This window comes from Pseudophryne corroboree, chromosome 7 (assembly GCF_028390025.1).
Source record: "Pseudophryne corroboree isolate aPseCor3 chromosome 7, aPseCor3.hap2, whole genome shotgun sequence".
In the NCBI taxonomy this organism is placed as follows: domain Eukaryota; kingdom Metazoa; phylum Chordata; class Amphibia; order Anura; family Myobatrachidae; genus Pseudophryne; species Pseudophryne corroboree.
In genome coordinates this window covers 430,405,252-430,425,504 of record NC_086450.1, presented here as the reverse complement: position 1 = coordinate 430,425,504, position 20,253 = coordinate 430,405,252, and the positions used below count along the sequence as shown (strand labels likewise).

The 20,253-nt window shown below is 51.1% G+C and overlaps 1 protein-coding gene across 3 annotated transcripts in view; it reads left to right on the top strand.

The window, feature by feature from the left end:
• Positions 1-20,253, top strand: part of LOC134945523 (uncharacterized) — a 285,165-nt gene that overhangs the window by 227,433 nt on the left and 37,479 nt on the right. For all 3 annotated transcript variants that reach the window (XM_063934865.1, XM_063934866.1, XM_063934867.1), the window contains exons 14-15: positions 18,678-18,788; positions 19,595-19,675. In XM_063934865.1, the coding sequence (XP_063790935.1) occupies positions 18,678-18,788; positions 19,595-19,675 (192 nt within the window). The remainder of the gene's footprint in view (positions 1-18,677; positions 18,789-19,594; positions 19,676-20,253) is intronic.

The following is a 20,253-nucleotide window of genomic DNA, read 5'->3' as shown; positions in this document are numbered from 1 at the left end:
CAGCTGCAGAAGGAGTGGACGCATTAACACTTCCTTGGTGTTACACGAAGGTTTACATCTTCCCACCTTTCCCACTCATACCCAGGGTTCTGAAAAGGTTGAAACGAGAATGAGTGTGGGCAATTCTAATCGCACCAGATTGGCCCCGCAGGAGTTGGTACTCAGACCTGCGAATGTTACTAGCGGAAGATCCTTGGCGGATACCTCAGAGAGAGGACCTGCTATCTCAGGGACTGTTCCACCACCCAGACCTGAACAGGCTGCGTTTAACAGCATGGCTATTGAAACCCGGATCTTAAGAAACAGAGGGATACCAAGAACGGCCATTCCTACGATGATTGCCGCTAGGAAGCCGGTCACAGCCATGCACTACTACAGGATTTGGAAGAGGTACATGGACTGGTGTCAAGAACGTGGGTGAAATTCGACGAACTTCTACTCTTCCTTCAGGCCGGTCTAGATGTAGGACTGAGGCTGGGATCTCTGAAGGTTCAAATTTCGTCTCTCTCCATCCTATTTCAACAGCGGTTAGCATCCTTGCCAGAGGTTCAAACCTTTTTACAGGGGGTTCTGAGGATACAACCCTCTTTTCGTCGTCCTACTGCACCATGGGACTGAAATTTGGTGTTGGAATTTTTGAGATCACCAACTTTTGAGCCGTTAGCAGGAACAGACCTGAAATATCTCTCTTGGAAGGTCACGTTATTGCTTGCCTTGGCTTCGTCCAGGCGGGTTTCTGAGTTGGGTGCCTTATCGTGTAAAAGTCCTTTTTTAATTTTTCATGAGGATAGGGCAGAACTCCATACAAGAGCAGATTTCCTTCCTAAGGTTGTTTTGGGGTTTCATGTAAACCAGCCGATTGTGGTCCCATCTTTCCAGGCTCTCGCAGATGGGGACGTGTCCTTGGATGTTGTCCGAGCTTACGTCGTCCTTCAGAAAGTCTGACCATTTGTTTGTTTTTTATGATGGGCCTATGAAGGGTTGGCCAGCATCTAAGCAGTCTTTGGCTAGATGGATTAGACTTGCCATTCGGCAAGCTTATGTTTCCTGTGGCAAACAGGTTCCGGTTCAGACGGGTGCTCATACCACCCGATCAGTGGGTGCCTCATGGGCGGCTGCCAGAGGTGCTTTCACTACTCAACTGTGCATAGCGGTGACGTGGTCCTCAGCGCACACGTTCGCAAAATTTTACAAGTTTAATACCTTTGCGTCCGGAGACTCTAAGTTCGGACGTTTAGTTTTGCAGGCCACCGACAGCACACCCTCCCTGGGGAATAACTTTGGGATGTCCCCTACTGTATAGGACTCTAGTGTTCCCTAGTGGATGAAAGAGAAAAGAGGATTTTGGTACTTACCGATAAATCCATTTCTCTGAATCCTCTAGGGGACACTGGACGCCCGCCTCGGTGCTGTCAACCTGCTGTGTTCAAAGTTCTTGTTCAAACAGTTCGTGCAAACAGCGTTGTTTTTCTGTTAAGAGTTTCTTGGATGCTGTTTGATAGGTTGTACGGTACGGTTCCTCGCCATGTGCTATTGTATCATGTCCTATTCTCTCATTCAAATTTTTCAAACTGAGGGAGGAGGGATGTGAAGGGGGAGGAGCCGGCTGTGCAGACCATGCTAATTTTAGATTGTGCCACACCTCCGGTTGCAAGCTTCACGCCCCTACTGTATCGGACTCCAGTGTCCCCTAGAGGATTCAGAGAAATGGATTTATTGGTAAGTACCAAAATACTCTTTTTTTCCTTTGCTGCCTTGTCCAGCCTATGATATTAACGTGTGCTTTGTACTGCCCTGTTCTTATCGTCCAGGTCTCTAATGCTTATGGTTCAATAAAAAGATAGCTTTATGTGATGCAGAATGGGACCCCATACTAGCTCACACAGATTACTTATTCTTGTCTCCTCCTTGTTGGACAACTGGATCACTGGGGAAGTGCGCATAGCAGGAGGGTATAATGGCGAGGGAGGCAGTTTAAATATAAAACAAATTCAGTGATCGCGCTGAGCCAAACAAAAAGTGACCCCTCACTTTTAAAAAATTGGGGTCCTACCCGTCCTCTTTTGAGTCCAATTGGAATAAAGGTTATTAATTATTATAATTATTAAAATATAAAAAGACAGACTTGGACACTACAAAAGTGTTGCAAGGGGGAAGTGGCAATACTGCTGAGCTGTGTAGCATACAGGACACTCTGAACCCTCCTTCCCCCCCCCCCCCCCCCCCCCCTTCGACGCACAGCAAAAATATAGGGGTGTGTCTTCACGGGAAGGGGCGTGGCCACATAAGAGTACCAATTCACATTACACCACACAGTAGTGCCCCTTATACATTGCGTCTGGTAGAGCCCCTTAGACAGTGTGTGCATGCGGACAGTCTTCCCCGTTGCCATCCCCAACGCTGCAGCAGACACAACAGGTCTCTCCATAGCCAGCGCTGCACAGTCCTCTCCATTCTCATGGCCAAGGCTTAAGTCACACCCCGCCCCCTCCGCAGCACATACACTGCACTCTTTCATCCATGACCTACTGAACAATGTTCACTATATCTTTGAGCTGCTTGTTCGGAGAGTGCGTGGGATGATGCACTGAACGATAGCCTACATCGCTATCGTTCAGTGTGTATGCACTGGCGATCTCCCGTAATTAGCAATCAGCGATATAGCTGCCAAGTGTCGCCCAGTGTGTAGCCGACGTTCTATTAATCAAGAGGAGAAGATTGACAACTTTCAAATTGCAGTAAGAGACAGTTCTATTGTGAAGGAAGAAAAACATACTACAAATTGTGTCAAATTCAAACAGGTGAGCAGCAGATCCCCAAAGTATGGTAAACCGTACGAAAATTTAGTGTGTGTGTATGTATATTTCTCTGACGTCCTAGTGGATGCTGGGGACTCCGTAAGGACCATGGGGAATAGACGGCTCCGCAGGAGACTGGGCACAATTAAAGAAAGATTTAGGACTATCTGGTGTGCACTGGCTCCTCCCCCTATGACCCTCCTCCAGACCTCAGTTAGATTTCTGTGCCCGGCCGAGCTGGATGCACACTAGGAGGCTCTCCTGAGCTCCTAGAAAGAAAGTATATTTTAGGTTTTTTATTTTACAGTGAGACCTGCTGGCAACAGGCTCACTGCAACGAGGGACTAAGGGGAGAAGAAGCGAACCTACCTAACTGGTGGTAGCTTGGGCTTCTTAGGCTACTGGACACCATTAGCTCCAGAGGGATCGCACACAGGACCTGACCTCGTCGTCCGTTCCCGGAGCCGCGCCGCCGTCCCCCTTACAGAGCCAGAAGCAAGAAGTGTCCGGAAAATCGGCGGCTGAAGACTTCTGTCTTCTCCAAGGTAGCGCACAGCACTGCAGCTGTGCGCCATTGCTCCTCATGCACACCACACACTCCGGTCACTGATGGGTGCAGGGCGCTGGGGGGGGGCGCCCTGAGCAGCAATATTAACACCTTGGCTGGCAAAACTGACACCATATATAGCCCTAGAGGTTATATAGGTGTAAATTACCCCTGCCAGATTTACACAAACAGCGGGAGAAAGCCCGCCGAAAAAGGGGCGGAGCCATCTTCCTCAGCACACTGGCACCATTTTCCCTCACAGCTCCGCTGGAAGGATCGCTCCCTGGCTCTCCCCTGCAGTCCTGCACTACAGAAAGAGAGGGGGGGGCATTAAATTTAGGCGCAGTATATATAATACAAGCAGCTATAGGGGAAAACACTCTGTATAGTGATATCCCTGTGTTATATAGCGCTCTGGTGTGTGCTGGCATACTCTCCCAGTAGTTTTTCCTGCATCTGAGGAATTAAATGAGGTGTGTGAGGAAGCGTGGACTTCCCCCGATAAGAAATTGATAATTTCTAAACGGTTATTGGCAGCGTACCCTTTCCCGCCAGAGGATAGGTCACGTTGGGAAACACCCCCTAGGGTAGATAAAGCGCTTACACGTTTATCAAAAAAGGTGGCACTACCGTCTCCGGATACGGCCGCCCTAAAGGAACCTGCTGAGAGAAAGCAGGAGGCTACCCTAAAAGCTATATATACACACACGGGCATTATATTGCGACCAGCGATTGCATCGGCATGGATGTGCAGTGCTGCTGCTGCGTGGTCAGATTCCCTGTCGGATAATATTGATACTCTGGATAGGGACAATATTTTGCTGACAATAGAGCATATAAAAGACGCTGTCTTATACATGCGTGATGCACAGAGGGATATTTGCCGGCTGGCATCAAAAATAAGCGCAATGTCCATTGCCGCCAGAAAAAAGGCACATGGGAGTTTTGCCTTATAAGGGGAAAGCACCGTATTATCAAGTACAGTCCATTCGGCCCCATAAAAACAAGAGGGCTAGAGGCGCATCCTTTCTGCCGAGAGGCAAAGGTAGAGGGAAAAAACTGCAGCATACAGCCAGTTCCCAAGAGCAGAAGTCCTCCCCCGCGTCCGGTAAGTCCACAGCATGACGCTGGGGCTTCACAGGCGGACCCGGGTACGGTGGGGGCCCGTCTCAGAAATTTCAGCGCACAGTGGGCTCTCTCACAGGTGGATCCCTGGATCCTTCAAGTAGTATCTCAGGGGTACGGGCTGGAATTCGAGGCGTCTCCCCCCCGCCGTTTCCAAAAATCTGCCTTACCAGCAAATCCCTCTGCCAGGGAGGCAGTGTTGGTGGCTATCCAAAAACTGTATTCACAGCAAGTGATTGTCAAGGTACCCCTCCTTCAACAAGGAAAGGGTTACTATTCCACAATGTTTGTGGTACCGAAACCGGACGGTTCGGTGAGACCCATCTTAAATTTAAAATCCTTGAACACATATATCAAAAGATTCAAGTTCAAGATGGAATCGCTCAGGGCGGTTATTGCGAGCCTGGACGAGGGGGATTACATGGTCTCCCTGGACATCAAGGATGCCTACCTGCATGTCCCCATTTACCCTCCTCACCAGGAGTACCTCAGGTTTGTGGTACAGGACTGTCACTATCAGTTCCAGACGCTGCCGTTTGGGTTATCCACGGCACCGAGGGTCTTTACCAAGGTAATGGCCGAAATGATGATACTCCTTCGGAAGAAGGGGGTTTTCATTATCCCGTACTTGGACGATCTCCTGATAAAGGCGAGGTCCAAGGAACAGTTGTTAGTGGGGGTAGCACTTTCTCGGGAAGTGCTGCAGCAGCACGGCTGGATTCTCAATATCCCAAAGTCACAGCTGGTCCCGACGACACGTCTTCTGTTCCTGGGAATGATTCTGGACACAGACCAGAAAAAAGTGTTTCTTCCAGTGGAAAAAGCCGAGGAGTTCTCATCTCTAGTCAGAAACCTCCTAAAACCAGGACAGGTGTCGGTACATCAATGCACGCGAGTCCTGGGAAAAATGGTAGCTTCGTACGAAGCAATTCCATTCGGAAAGTTCCACGCAAGGATTTTCCAGTGGGACCTGTTGGACCAATGGTCCGGGTCGCATCTCCAGATGCAGCAGCGGATAACCCTGTCGGCAAGGACCAGGGTGTCACTACTGTGGTGGCTGCAGAGGGCTCATCTACTAGAGGGCCGCAGATTCGGAATACAGGACTGGGTCCTGGTGACCACGGATGCCAGCCTTCGGGGCTGGGGAGCAGTCACACAGGGAAGAAATTTCCAAGGGCTGTGGTCAAATCAGGAGATTTCACTACACATAAATATCTTGGAGCTAAGAGCCATTTACAATGCCCTATGCCAAGCAAGTCCCCTGCTTCAAAACAAACCGGTTCTGATCCAATCAGACAACATCACGGCGGTCGCCCATGTAAACAGACAGGGCGGCACAAGAAGCAGGAGGGCAATGGCAGAAGCCACAAGGATTCTCCGATGGGCGGAAAATCACGTGCTAGCACTGTCAGCAGTGTTCATTCCGGGTGTGGACAACTGGGAAGCAGACTTCCTCAGCAGACACGACCTTCACCCGGGAGAGTGGGGGCTTCATCCAGAAGTCTTCCGATTGATTGTAAACCGTTGGGAAAGACCACAGGTGGATATGATGGCGTCCCGCCTCAACAAAAAGCTAAAAAGATATTGCGCCAGGTCAAGGGACCCTCAGGCGATAGCTGTGGACGCTCTAGTGACACCGTGGGTGTACCAGTCGGTTTACGTGTTTCCCCCTCTGCCTCTTATTCCCAAGGTGCTTTGAATAATACGAAGGGGAAGAGTGAGAACTATACTCGTGGTTCCGGATTGGCCAAGAAGAACTTGGTACCCGGAACTTCAAGAGATGCTCTCAGAGGACCCATGGCCTCTACCGCTAAGGCGGGACCTGCTGCAGCAGGGGCCCTGCCTGTTCCAAGATTTACCGCGGCTGCGTTTGACGGCATGGCGGTTGAACGCCGGATCCTGAAGGAAAAGGGTATTCCGGAGGAAGTCATTCCTACCCTGATCAAGGCCAGGAAGGATGTGACTGCAACCCACTATCACCGCATTTGGCGGAAATATGTGGCTTGGTGTGAGGTTAGGAAGGCCCCAACGGAGGAATTTCAACTGGGTCGTTTCCTGCATTTCCTGCAAGCAGGGGTGACGATGGGCCTCAAATTGGGGTCCATTAAGGTCCAGATTTCGGCTCTGTCGATTTTCTTTCAAAAGGAACTGGCTTCGTTGCCTGAAGTTCAGACTTTTGTCAAGGGAGTTCTGCATATTCAGCCTCCTTACGTGCCTCCTGTGGCACCTTGGGATATCAATGTGGTTTTGGGATTCCTGAGGTCACATTGGTTCGAGCCACTTAAAACCGTGGATTTGAAATATCTCACGTGGAAAGTGGTCATGTTGTTGGCCCTGGCTTCGGCCAGGCGTGTATCAGAATTGGCGGCTTTGTCGTGTAAAAGACCTTATCTGATTTTCCATATGGATAGGGCAGAGTTGAGGACTCGTCCTCAGTTTCTCCCGAAGGTGGTATCAGCGTTTCACTTGAACCAACCTATTGTGGTTGCTGGACGTAGTCAGGTCCCTGAAAATTTATGTTTCCAGGACGGCTAGAATCAGGAAAACTGATTTGCTGTTTATCCTGTATGCACCCAATAAGCTGGGTGCTCCTGCTTCTAAGCAGACCATTGCTCGCTGGATTTGTAACACTATTCAGCTTGCGCATTCTGTGGTAGTGTGAGCGGCTAACAAGGATGTACCGCCTGCTGCTGTGCAGGTGTCGTCACTCCACCCACCTGTGCAACGCCGCCGCAGACGATTTCCAGGCACGCCAGAGACTTCACTCTCGAGACCACTCCTCAGGGCGGACACCACCTCACCGCGGACGACAGGGGTCTGGAAAGAGAGGAATATGTCGGTTGAGACGTACGCCCGACCTCCGCCTGGAGTACGGGACACGTCAGGGGTAGCCGCGACCTTAACCGGCTGGGCGGAAGGTCATCACTGGCCAATAGGCCTCAGCTACCCAATTCTCACACACTCGCACTCTCGCACGTTGTGTGGTGAGAGGGGGGTCCTCGCGTCCGCGAGCAAACCCTCCGGACCGGTATACAGGGGGGATGACCGACAGACAGACACAGGGTGATACTCACTTCCAACTTGCGGGTCACCTTGATTGTCGCACCTCTCCACTCCTGTTGGGACAAGAAGAACAACCTCCCTACCTGCAGGCTACTCTACGGCTAACAACGATACAGCCAACTACGCCTGCCTAACAAACTAACTCAAACAACTGGAGGCTACTGGTTCTGCCCCAATCAACGGAGACTGTACTAATTAACACGTGCACTACCCGGCAAGTCAGTGGAACACTTCCCCGGCCTAACAGTATACCCCGATTTACTAGTCCTACCTTCCGGATGTTGGACACCAGCCGGTGCCTTCGGTTCACAAGGGAGGGCGGGGGTCTGGAACAGACTGGCCCACTTCCGATGACCGGGGGATGGCGACGTGTGGGACGGGAACGTTACTCCACGCTTCCAATCCCCTGGGTCATACACCGCGTGGGGCCGGTCGGCTTCAAACAGCAACCTCTGACCCCTCGAGAGCTGCTGCACAGCCCACTTCCAGCCGGAAGGGCGCAGGCAGGAGCCTGAAGGAGGGGCACAGGCCTGGGGCCTGGAGTGAGGGCACAGGCCTGGGGCCTGGAGTGAGGGCACAGGCCTGGGGCCTGGAGTGAGGGCACAGGCCTGGGGCCTGGAGTGAGGGCACAGGCCTGGGGCCTGGAGTGAGGGCACAGGCCTGGGGCCTGGAGTGAGGGCACAGGCTTGAGGCCTGGAGTGAGGGCACAGGCTTGAGGCCTGGAGTGAGGGCACAGGCCTGGGGCCTGGAGTGAGGGCACAGGCCTGGGGCCTGGAGTGAGGGCACAGGCTTGAGGCCTGGAGAGAGGGCACAGGCCTGGGGCCTGGAGGGAGGGCACAGGCCTGGGGCCTGGAGAGAGCACAGGCCGGAGCCTGGAGAGAGGGCACAGGCTTGAGGCCTGGAGGGAGGGCACAGGCCTGGGGCCTGGAGTGGGCACAGGCCGGAGGCCTGCCTAACGTGCACACAGGCCGACAGGGCCTGACTCTGCCCGCAGGCCTAGTGCCTGTCCCTGGTGCTTTAGGGAGGATTATATATAGGTAGAGGTGGCCCAGGGCCGCCTACCTGTCGCGGAGGGAGAGGCTGCAGCGGGGAGCTTCGTTAGCTCTTTTGCTCTCCACACGCTGCAGCACTCTCCGCCGGACATCCGCCGCTGGTCGCCGTCTTCCGTCTTCCTGGGTGCCTCCGCCGACGTCTTCCTCCGCACCGCCGACGTCTTCTTCCGCACCGCCGATGTCTTCTTCTCCGCCGACGTCTTCTTCCGCAGGAGCTCTTCTTCCTCTTCTGTCCTCGTCCGCCGTCCGACTGACTGGTCCCGCTCCGCAGCGCCTCTTATATGGCGCCGGGAGCGGGCGGAGCTATGACGCGGCGAGCCCCGATTGGCTCGCCGCGGCGAGCTCTGATTGGCGGCCGAGGCGCGAGCCCTGATTGGCTCGCGCTTGGCGCGCCGTTTGAAATACGCCGCTGGGATTGGAGGGGCTTGAATCCTTTCGGATGCAAGCCCCTCTAGACTGGAAACCGCCCGCCGCTCCGCCGCCCGCCGCTCTGCCGCCCGTCGCTCCGTGGAGGGGAAAGTGGTAATCCCCTTCACAGTAGGACTACCGCAGCCAAAATCAGTAAAAGCCCACTCCACAAGGAAGGTGGGCTCATCTTGGGCGGCTGCCCGAGGGGTCTCGGCACTGCAACTTTGCCGAGCGGCTACTTGGTCAGGGTCTAACACTTTTGCTAAATTTTACAAATTTGATACCCTGGCTGAGGAGGACCTTGAGTTTGCTCATTCGGTGCTGCAGAGTCATCCGCACTCTCCCGCCCGTTTGGGAGCTTTGGTATAATCCCCATGGTCCTTACGGAGTCCCCAGCATCCACTAGGACGTCAGAGAAAATAAGAATTTACTCACCGGTAATTCTATTTCTTGTAGTCCGTAGTGGATGCTGGGCGCCCATCCCAAGTGCGGATTGTCTGCAATACTTGTAATTAGTTATTGTTCCACAAATCGGGTTGTTATTGCGAGCCATCTGTTCAGAGGCTCCGTTGTTATCATACTGTTAACCGGGGTTCATATCACGAGTTGTACGGTGTGATTGGTGTGGCTGGTATGAGTCTTACCCGGGATTCAAAATCCTTCCTTATTGTGTCAGCTCTTCCGGGCACAGTATCTTAACTGAGGTCTGGAGGAGGGTCATAGGGGGAGGAGCCAGTGCACACCAGATAGTCCTAAATCTTTCTTTCTCTATCGTCCTAAGTGGATGCTGGGGTTCCTGAAAGGACCATGGGGAATAGCGGCTCCGCAGGAGACAGGGCACAAAAAAGTAAAGCTTTACTAGGTCAGGTGGTGTGCACTGGCTCCTCCCCCTATGACCCTCCTCCAGACTCCAGTTAGATTTTGTGCCCGAACGAGAAGGGTGCAATCTAGGTGGCTCTCCTAAAGAGCTGCTTAGAGAAAGTTTAGTTTAGGTTTTTTTTCTTTACAGTGAGTCCTGCTGGCAACAGGATCACTGCAACGTGGGACTTAGGGGGAAAGTAGTAAACTCACCTGCATGCAGAGTGGATTTGCTGCTTGGCTACTGGACACCATTAGCTCCAGAGGGATCGAACACAGGCCCAGCCGTGGAGTCCGGTCCCGGAGCCGCGCCGCCGACCCCCTTGCAGATGCTGAAGCGTGAAGAGGTCCGGAAACCGGCGGCTGAAGACTCCTCAGTCTTCATAAGGTAGCGCACAGCACTGCAGCTGTGCGCCATTTTCCTCTCAGCACACTTCACTGGGCAGTCACTGAGGGTGCAGAGCGCTGGGGGGGGGCGCTCTGAGAGGCAAATATAAACCTTATACAAGGCTAAAAATACCTCACATATAGCCCATAGGGGCTATATGGAGATATTTAACCCCTGCCTGACTGGAAAAATAGCGGGAGAAGAACCCGCCGAAAAAGGGGCGGGGCCTATCTCCTCAGCACACGGCGCCATTTTCTGTCACAGCTCCGCTGGTCAGAACGGCTCCCAGGTCTCTCCCCTGCACTGCACTACAGAAACAGGGTAAAACAGAGAGGGGGGGCACATTAATGGCTATATATATATATATTAAAGCAGCTATAAGGGAGCACTTAATATAAGGATATCCCTTGTTTATATAGCGCTTTGTGGTGTGTGCTGGCAGACTCTCCCTCTGTCTCCCCAAAAGGGCTAGTGGGTCCTGTCTTCATTAGAGCATTCCCTGTGAGTTTGCGGTGTGTGTCGGTACGTGGTGTCGACATGTATGAGGACGATATTGGTGTGGAGGCGGAGCAATTGCCAAATATGCAGATGTCACCCCCCAGGGGGTCGACACCAGAATGGATGCCTTTATTTGTGGAATTACGTGATGGTTTATCTTCCCTTAAACAGTCAGTTGAGGACATGAGGCGGCCGGACAATCAATTAATGCCTGTCCAGGCGCCTCAAACACCGTCAGGGGCTGTAAAACGCCCTTTGCCTCAGTCGGTCGACACAGACCCAGACACGGGCACTGATTCCAGTGACGACGGTAGAAATTCAAACGTATTTTCCAGTAGGGCCACACGTTATATGATTTTGGCAATGAAGGAGACGTTACATTTAGCTGATACTACAGATACCGTAAAACAGGGTATTATGTATGGTGTGAAAAAACTACAAACAGTTTTTCCTGAATCAGAAGAATTAAATGACGTGTGTGATGAAGCGTGGGTTGCTCCTGATAAAAAGTTGATAATTTCAAAAAAGTTATTGGCATTATACCCTTTCCCGCCAGAGGTTAGGGCGCGCTGGGAAACACCCCCTAAGGTGGACAAGGCGCTCACACGCTTATCCAAACAAGTGGCGTTACCCTCTCCTGAGACGGCCGCACTTAAGGATCCATCAGATAGAAAGATGGAAGTTATTCAAAAGAATATATACACACATGCAGGTGTTATACTACGACCAGCTATAGCAACTGCCTGGATGTGCAGTGCTGGAGTAGTTTGGTCAGAATCCCTGATTGAAAATATTGATACCCTAGATAGGGACAATGTTTTACTGTCGTTAGAACAAATAAAGGATGCATTTATCTATATGCGTGATGCACAGAGGGATATTTGCACACTGGCATCTCGGGTGAGTGCTATGTCCATTTCAGCCAGAAGAGCCTTATGGACACGACAGTGGACAGGCGATGCGGATTCAAAACGTCACATGGAGGTTTTGCCGTATAAAGGGGAGGAGTTATTTGGAGTTGGTCTATCAGACTTGGTGGCCACGGCTACTGCCGGGAAATCCACTTTTTTACCTCAAGTCACTCCCCAACAGAGAAAGGCACCGACCTTTCAACCGCAGCCTTTTCGCTCCTACAAAAATAAGAGAGCAAAGGGCTTGTCGTACCTGCCACGAGGCAGAGGAAGAGGGAAGAGACACCAACAGGCAGCTCCTTCCCAGGAACAGAAGCCCTCCCCGGCTCCTGCAAAAACCTCAGCATGACGCTGGGGCCTCTCAAGCGGACTCGGGGACAGTGGGGGGCCGTCTCAAAAATTACAGCGCGCAGTGGGCTCACTCGCAGGTAGACCCCTGGATCCTGCAGATAATATCTCAGGGGTACAGGTTGGAATTAGAGACGGATCCTCCTCATCGTTTCCTGAAGTCTGCCTTACCAACCGTCTCTTCCGAAAGGGAGAGGGTGTTGGAAGCCATTCACAAGCTGTACGCTCAGCAGGTGATAGTCAAAGTACCCCTATTACAACAAGGAAAGGGGTATTATTCCACTCTATTTGTGGTACCGAAGCCGGATGGCTCGGTAAGGCCTATTCTAAATCTGAAGTCCTTGAACCTCTACATAAAAAAGTTCAAGTTCAAGATGGAGTCACTCAGAGCAGTGATAGCGAACCTGGAAGAAGGGGACTTTATGGTATCCTTGGACATCAAGGATGCGTATCTACACGTTCCGATTTACCCCGCACACCAGGGGTACCTCAGGTTCATTGTTCAAAACTGTCACTATCAGTTTCAGACGCTGCCGTTCGGATTGTCCACGGCGCCTCGGGTCTTTACCAAGGTAATGGCCGAGATGATGATTCTTCTTCGAAGAAAAGGCGTATTAGTTATCCCATACTTGGACGATCTCCTAATAAGGGCAAGGTCCAGAGAACAGCTGGAGACAGCTTTAGCACTATCTCAAGAGGTGCTAAGATAACACGGGTGGATTCTGAATATTCCAAAATCCCATTTAATCCCGACAACTCGTCTGCTGTTCCTAGGAATGATTCTGGACACGGTTCAGAAAAAGGTTTTCCTTCCAGAGGAAAAAGCCAAGGAGTTATCCGATCTGGTCAGGAACCTCCTAAAACCAGGAAAAGTGTCAGTACATCAATGCACAAGAGTCCTGGGAAAAATGGTGGCTTCTTACGAAGCAATTCCATTCGGCAGATTCCATGCAAGAATATTCCAAAGGGATCTGTTGGACAAATGGTCAGGGTCGCATCTGCAGATGCACCTGCGAATAACCCTGTCACCAAAGACAAGGGTGTCACTTCTGTGGTGGTTGCAGAAGGCTCACCTATTAGAAGGCCGCAGATTCGGCATTCAGGATTGGATCCTGGTGACCACGGACGCCAGCCTGAGAGGCTGGGGAGCAGTCACACAAGGAAGAAACTTCCAGGGAGTATGGACGAGTCTGGAAAAGTCTCTTCACATAAACATTCTGGAACTAAGAGCAATCTACAATGCTCTAAGCCAGGCGGAACTTCTCCTGCAAGGAAAGCCGGTGTTGATTCAGTCGGACAACATCACGGCTGTCGCCCATGTAAACAGGCAGGGCGGCACAAGAAGCAGGAGTGCAATGGCAGAAGCTGCCAAGATTCTTCGCTGGGCGGAGAATCACGTGATAGCACTGTCAGCAGTGTTCATCCCGGGCGTGGACAACTGGGAAGCAGACTTCCTCAGCAGACACGATCTTCATCCGGGAGAGTGGGGTCTACATCCAGAAGTCTTCAACATGTTAATAGACCGTTGGGAAAGACCAATTGTAGACATGATGGCGTCTCGCCTCAACAAGAAACTGGACAAATATTGCGCCAGGTCAAGAGATCCACAGGCAATAGCTGTGGACGCACTGGTAACTCCTTGGGTGTACCAGTCAGTGTATGTGTTTCCTCCTCTGCCGCTCATACCAAAGGTATTGAAGATCATACGGCAAAGAAGAGTAAGGACAATACTAGTGGTTCCGGATTGGCCGAGAAGGACTTGGTATCCGGAACTTCAAGAGATGCTCACGGACGAACCGTGGCCTCTACCTCTGAGAAGGGACCTGCTACAGCAGGGTCCCTGTCTTTTTCAAGACTTACCGCGGCTGCGTTTGACGGCATGGCGGTTGAACGCCAGATCCTAAAAGGGAAAGGCATTCCAGAAGAAGTCATTCCTACCTTGATTAAGGCACGGAAGGAAGTCACCGTGAAACATTATCACCGCATTTGGCGAAAATATGTAGCGTGGTGCGAGGATCGGAGGGTTCCGACGGAGGAATTCCAACTGGGTCGTTTCCTACATTTCCTGCAATCAGGATTATCTATGGGTCTCAAATTGGGATCCATTAAGGTTCAAATTTCGGCCCTGTCAATATTCTTCCAAAAAGAATTGGCCTCTGTCCCTGAGGTCCAGACTTTTGTCAAGGGAGTACTGCATATACAGCCTCCTGTGGTGCCTCCGGTGGCACCGTGGGATCTAAATGTAGTTTTAGATTTCCTCAAATCCCATTGGTTTGAACCATTGAAAAAGGTGGATTTGAAATATCTCACATTGAAAGTGACTATGTTACTAGCCCTGGCCTCTGCCAGGAGAGTATCTGAATTGGCGGCTTTATCTTATAAAAGTCCTTATCTAATCTTCCATTCGGATAGGGCAGAACTGCGGACTCGTCCGCATTTTCTCCCTAAAGTGGTATCAGCATTTCATCTGAACCAACCTATTGTGGTGCCTGCGGCCACTAGCGACTTGGAGGACTCCAAGTTGTTGGACGTTGTCAGAGCCTTAAAAATATACATTGCAAGGACGGCTGGAGTCAGAAAATCTGACTCGCTGTTTATATTGTATGCACCCAACAAGTTGGGCGCACCTGCTTCTAAGCAGTCGATTGCTCGTTGGATTTGTAACACAATTCAACTTGCACATTCTGTGGCAGGCCTGCCACAGCCTAAAACTGTAAAAGCCCACTCCACAAGGAAGGTGGGCTCATCTTGGGCGGCTGCCCGAGGGGTCTCGGCATTACAACTCTGCCGAGCAGCTACGTGGTCGGGGGAGAACACGTTTGTAAAATTTTACAAATTTGATACCCTGGCAAAGGAGGACCTGGAGTTCTCTCATTCGGTGCTGCAGAGTCATCCGCACTCTCCCGCCCGTTTGGGAGCTTTGGTATAATCCCCATGGTCCTTTCAGGAACCCCAGCATCCACTTAGGACGATAGAGAAAATAAGAATTTACTTACCGATAATTCTATTTCTCGGAGTCCGTAGTGGATGCTGGGCGCCCATCCCAAGTGCGGATTATCTGCAATACTTGTACATAGTTATTGTTAACTAATTCGGGTTATTGTTAAGGAGCCATCTTTAAGAGGCCCTTTCTGTTGTCATACTGTTAACTGGGTTTAGATCACAAGTTGTACGGTGTGATTGGTGTGGCTGGTATGAGTCTTACCCGGGATTCAAAATGCCTCCCTTATTGTGTATGCTCGTCCGGGCACAGTACCTAACTGGAGTCTGGAGGAGGGTCATAGGGGGAGGAGCCAGTGCACACCACCTGACCTAGTAAAGCTTTACTTTTTTGTGCCCTGTCTCCTGCGGAGCCGCTATTCCCCATGGTCCTTTCAGGAACCCCAGCATCCACTACGGACTCCGAGAAATAGAATTATCGGTAAGTAAATTCTTATTTTAATTGTGCCCAGTCTCCTGCGGAGCCGTCTATTCCCCATGGTCCTTACGGAGTCCCCAGCATCCACTACGGACTACGAGAAATAGAATTACCGGTGAGTAAATTCTTATTATATATATATATATCTATCTGTATACAAACACACACACACAAACAAAATCTCCTTTACAGACTTTACTGACAAAAACTGAAAGATAATCACATGGCAAAGATGGTAATCAGTCAGCATGTGCCAAAGGCGTCCCGCACTCTGCATCCTGACAGGCTATATATGGCCTCTACACTGCAGCGATCTGTCACAACACGGCTGCACGAAGCCATAATACCACAAACATACATTGTTACCGTTATACGTTCCACACAAACCACAGTTCTGACAACCTACGAACCCACCAATTAGAACTGCATACAAAGAAAAAGGTTGCAGGTGCACAATTCAAACATTACCAATTTATTAATAATAATAATTGCAATAAAATTTTGCATTTTAAGCTACCTCTCACTAATTTACCCCTGCTGTTTTCAGCAGCCTCTCTCACTAACCTATTTTCACTTTTTCACTATATATTTTTTCACTTTTGTGTTGCCCTGGGGTCACTCAGCTGCTTCATTTTGGGGGGTCCCGCACCCTAGATTTGTACCCCCCAAAATGTTAGGGACTTGCCCGACTAATGAGGTCACCTGGACGCGGTGGGCAAGCCGTTACTTATGGCCATAACTATGCGAAGAACCTCGCTTAAAATGCAAAATTTTATTGCAATTATTATTATTAATAAATTGGTAATGTTTGAATTGTGCACCTGCAACCTTTTTCTTTGTATGCAGTTCTACTGAAAGGTCTCCGCAGGGTCGCACCTCTCATTACCGGTGTGCACCCCAGGACCCCTCCCCTGTGAACCCACCAATTAACCTGTGCATGTGGCCCCATCCATGGCACTTCATTGCCCATCCTAGCTAAAAAAACAAACCACTGCATAAACTGTTTGCTGTAACTTTTTACATCACGGATGAGTGAGGAAATCTGAATGTTTATCCCATAAGTAAAAAAAGTATAACCACTATCCTGCCAGGAACCCTCCAATCAACTTCTCCACAGGGGCATTAACGTCATAACTATCCATCTCATACCCTGGGCGCGCGCGCGCACACAGCAGCTGCCCACCTCATACCCCATATATACCCCGGGCACACACAGCGTCTGCCCACCTTATACCCCGGGCACACCACACAGCAGCTGCCCACCTCATACCCCGGGCACACCACACAGCATGTGCCCACCTCATACCCCGGGCACACACAGCATCTGCCCACCTCATACCCCATATATATCACACACACACACACACCATGTGCCCACCTCATACCCCGCGCACACACAGCAGCTGCCCAGCTCATACCCCATATATAACACACACACACACACTAGCTGCCCACCACACACCTTGGGTACACACACACACAGCATCTGCCCACCTCATAACCCGGGCACACACACACAGCAGCTGCCCACCTCATACTCCATATACACACACACACAGCAGCTGCCCACCACACCCCTTGGGCACACACACACAGCGTCAGCCCACCTCATACCCCGGGCACACACAGCGTCAGCCCACCCCATACACACAGCAGCTGCCCACCACACACCCTGGGCACACACACACAGCATGTGCCCACCTTATACCCCGGGCACACACAGCGTCTGCCCACCTCATACCCCGGGCACACCACGCAGCATCTGCCCACCTCATACCCCGGGCACACACACAGCAGTTACCCACCACACACCCCGGACTCACACACAGGCACTGCCTACCACACACCCCGGGCTCACACAGGATCTGCCCACTTCATACCCCAGGCACACACAGCGTCTGACCACCTCATACCCCGGGCACACACAGCGTCTGACCACCTCATACCCCGGGCGCACACAGCGTCAGCCCACCTCATACCCCATACACACAGCAGCTGCCCACCACACACCCCGGGCACACACACACAGCATGTGCCCACCTCTTACCCGAGCACACACACACAGCATGTGCCCACCTCTTACCCGGGCACACACAGCGTCTGCCCACCTTATACCCTGGGCACACCACACAGCATGTGCCCACCTCATACCCCAGTCATACAGCATCTGCCCACCTCATACCCCGGGCACACACACAGGCACTGCCCACCACACACCCCGGGCTCACACACAGGCACTGCCCACCACACACCCCGGGCTCACACACAGGCACTGCCCACCACACACCCCGGGCTCACACACAAGCACTGCCCACCACACACCCCGGGCTCACACACAAGCACTGCCCACCACACACCCCGGGCTCACACACAAGCACTGCCCACTTCATAGCCCAGGCACACACAGCATCTGCCCACCTCATATCCCTGGCACACATTCAGTAGCTGCCATCTCATAATCCTCCCCCTCTTATACCCCGGACACACAAGCAGTAATTGCCCCTCTCCCCTTACAACCCGGGCACACACGCAGTAACTGGCTCCCTCCACTAACACTCCGGCACAGTGCCAGCACCTCCTCGCTGGCAGAGCCCATATGGCAGGCACGGAGAGAGCGGGCAGCCAGTGGTCAGTACACAGCAGCGAGGAGACTGGAATATGACGGGAGATATACACACTGCGCACACACCGGCCAGCACTCAGCGCTGCTGATTGGAGTGGCGGGGACACTGACCTGTGGAGAGGCGGGGCGCTCAGTACATGAGCATGGGAATGATCCGAGGACGCCGGAGCGGAGGGTTCCAGCAACAGCAGCGCTCAGTATGCCGCGTCCATGAATCGTCGCCTTCGTGGTGCTCACCTCCTCCCCCACAGTCGCGGCCATCAATCCCTCACTTAACAGGTTGTGATTGGCTGCAGCAGAGCGCGTTCCCGAGGACTCACCCATTTTAGAAAAGTGAGTCCCCTGCCCTCAAAACCGGCTAAAATACGCGCTATAGCAAGTTTTTTGCGACCACTGAAATCCTCTCCAGGCTGTGGCGAATGCTCTGATGATCTGATTGGCTACTCCCAAACGTTATACTGAAGGCATTCGGAGATGTAGATTTGATCAGATGAGATGTTCAGACTTCAGCCAAATGCACCTCTTTACTAATGGGTAAAGGTAAAACTACAGTACAGTTCATCTTACATCCTGCTTCATTTATGCTTCATTTGGCCGACTGATAGGATTAAAATGTTTTTGGTTCCTTTTTACATTTCAGCCAAAATGTTGGAGCACTCTAGTCCGGATCTGGTGCACAGATGAACCTCTGTCCAGAGAAGGGAAGTTGACTCCTCTCAATTTATTTGAACCCGATAAACGTCTGCAGCGGGTATGTACTTCTATTAAATATGGCTGGATTGTACTGTGCGCTCCAGCTATTGTAGAAGTTATCACGTAGCCAGTTGCATATTGCTAATGTCTGGTATTTGCATTTTTTTTTCCTTTTCTTTTTGTCCCCCCTTACTGCTATTTTGGGCAAGCTGTAACCTCCTTCTGAAACACTAATATTAATTCTCTTTGACGTTAGTTGGGGGTCACAGGAGCAGTGGGGATAAAGCTCTTCCACCACAAGGAGACTCTTGCTCCACCACCTATGTCCGTGGGAATGTTTGCGATTCTTTTTTGGGGGGAATTTCATTATACTGACTGACAATAAATTATTTAGCTAAAAAGTCTCCATTGTGATGCCATTTTATTGAGGACTGTTCAATAACGCCTGCAAAAAAGCTGCTTCCGCTACAAAACTAGAGATTGCAGCCATATTCAGTGCGCAGAATGTTACAGCGCCATCTGCCCTTATTATGGGGAGGTCTGACAGGGTTTAATAACTGAGGGGATACAATACTACACAGGGCAACATGCATCATTTCTCGTAGTGCAACCCTTTATTGCTGTGACCACCTGACAACACGTTATCTTGTCCTTGTGTAGAGTTTGTTCCTAGATTTGCAGGGAATCTGTGTTTGCATTGTAAAGCATTCCTTGCAGTTTGGTGCAGGCTCTATGGGGGGTTCTTCTTTAAATGTACTCTGACTGTACCTGTCATGGATGCCTGTCAATGACTGACTGTACCCCCAAGTGCTGCAGGCGAAACTCATTATTGATCCTGACTAATGTCGTTTCTGCTTCTCCTAGATGGTGATGGATCTGTCCTGTTCCATCCTGGATGAGTTGCACAAGCAGAACAACGTTCATTTACCTGATCCCTTTTTTAGAGTATGTTTCCTCGTGTCTCTTCTCTGCTCCCCAGTGCTTGATGGGTAACCTGTATGTATGCGCTGTCGGGTGTGGTTTGCTTTGCTGCCCCCCATGTTCTAGTGATCATTCTCGTTGGTCGCTATCAGGGAGGGTTGACAGTAGAACGTGCCTGCTTTGTAATGTCTGTGTGAGTGCCCACTGCATCTCTCCATAGGGATCTGTGATCCCTCTGCATCTGTGTACATAACATTAAAGTAATAGTATATGGCGGTCCTGTTGCAACTCACAGACCAGACCAATATTCACTTTTAAAAATGTTTAATACAAATGTTACAACTGAAAGTCAAAGATAACAAAGTACGGAGAAACTTGGGTGTTGCAGAATTATGTATTGCCTAATTATTCCAATGATTGGAAATCCAAGTGACTATATTATTTGGAGCCCGCCACATCCCCCGCAGCCCTCTGCTAGCGAGAGCAGACGAGGTCACTATTACCTGCAGTTACCAGCTCCATCCTTCGTGCAGGAGATCCGGCTATAGTCAGATGGATCTCTGCTAACCCTCACTCTGACTAGCTCCCAATTCTGTCCACAC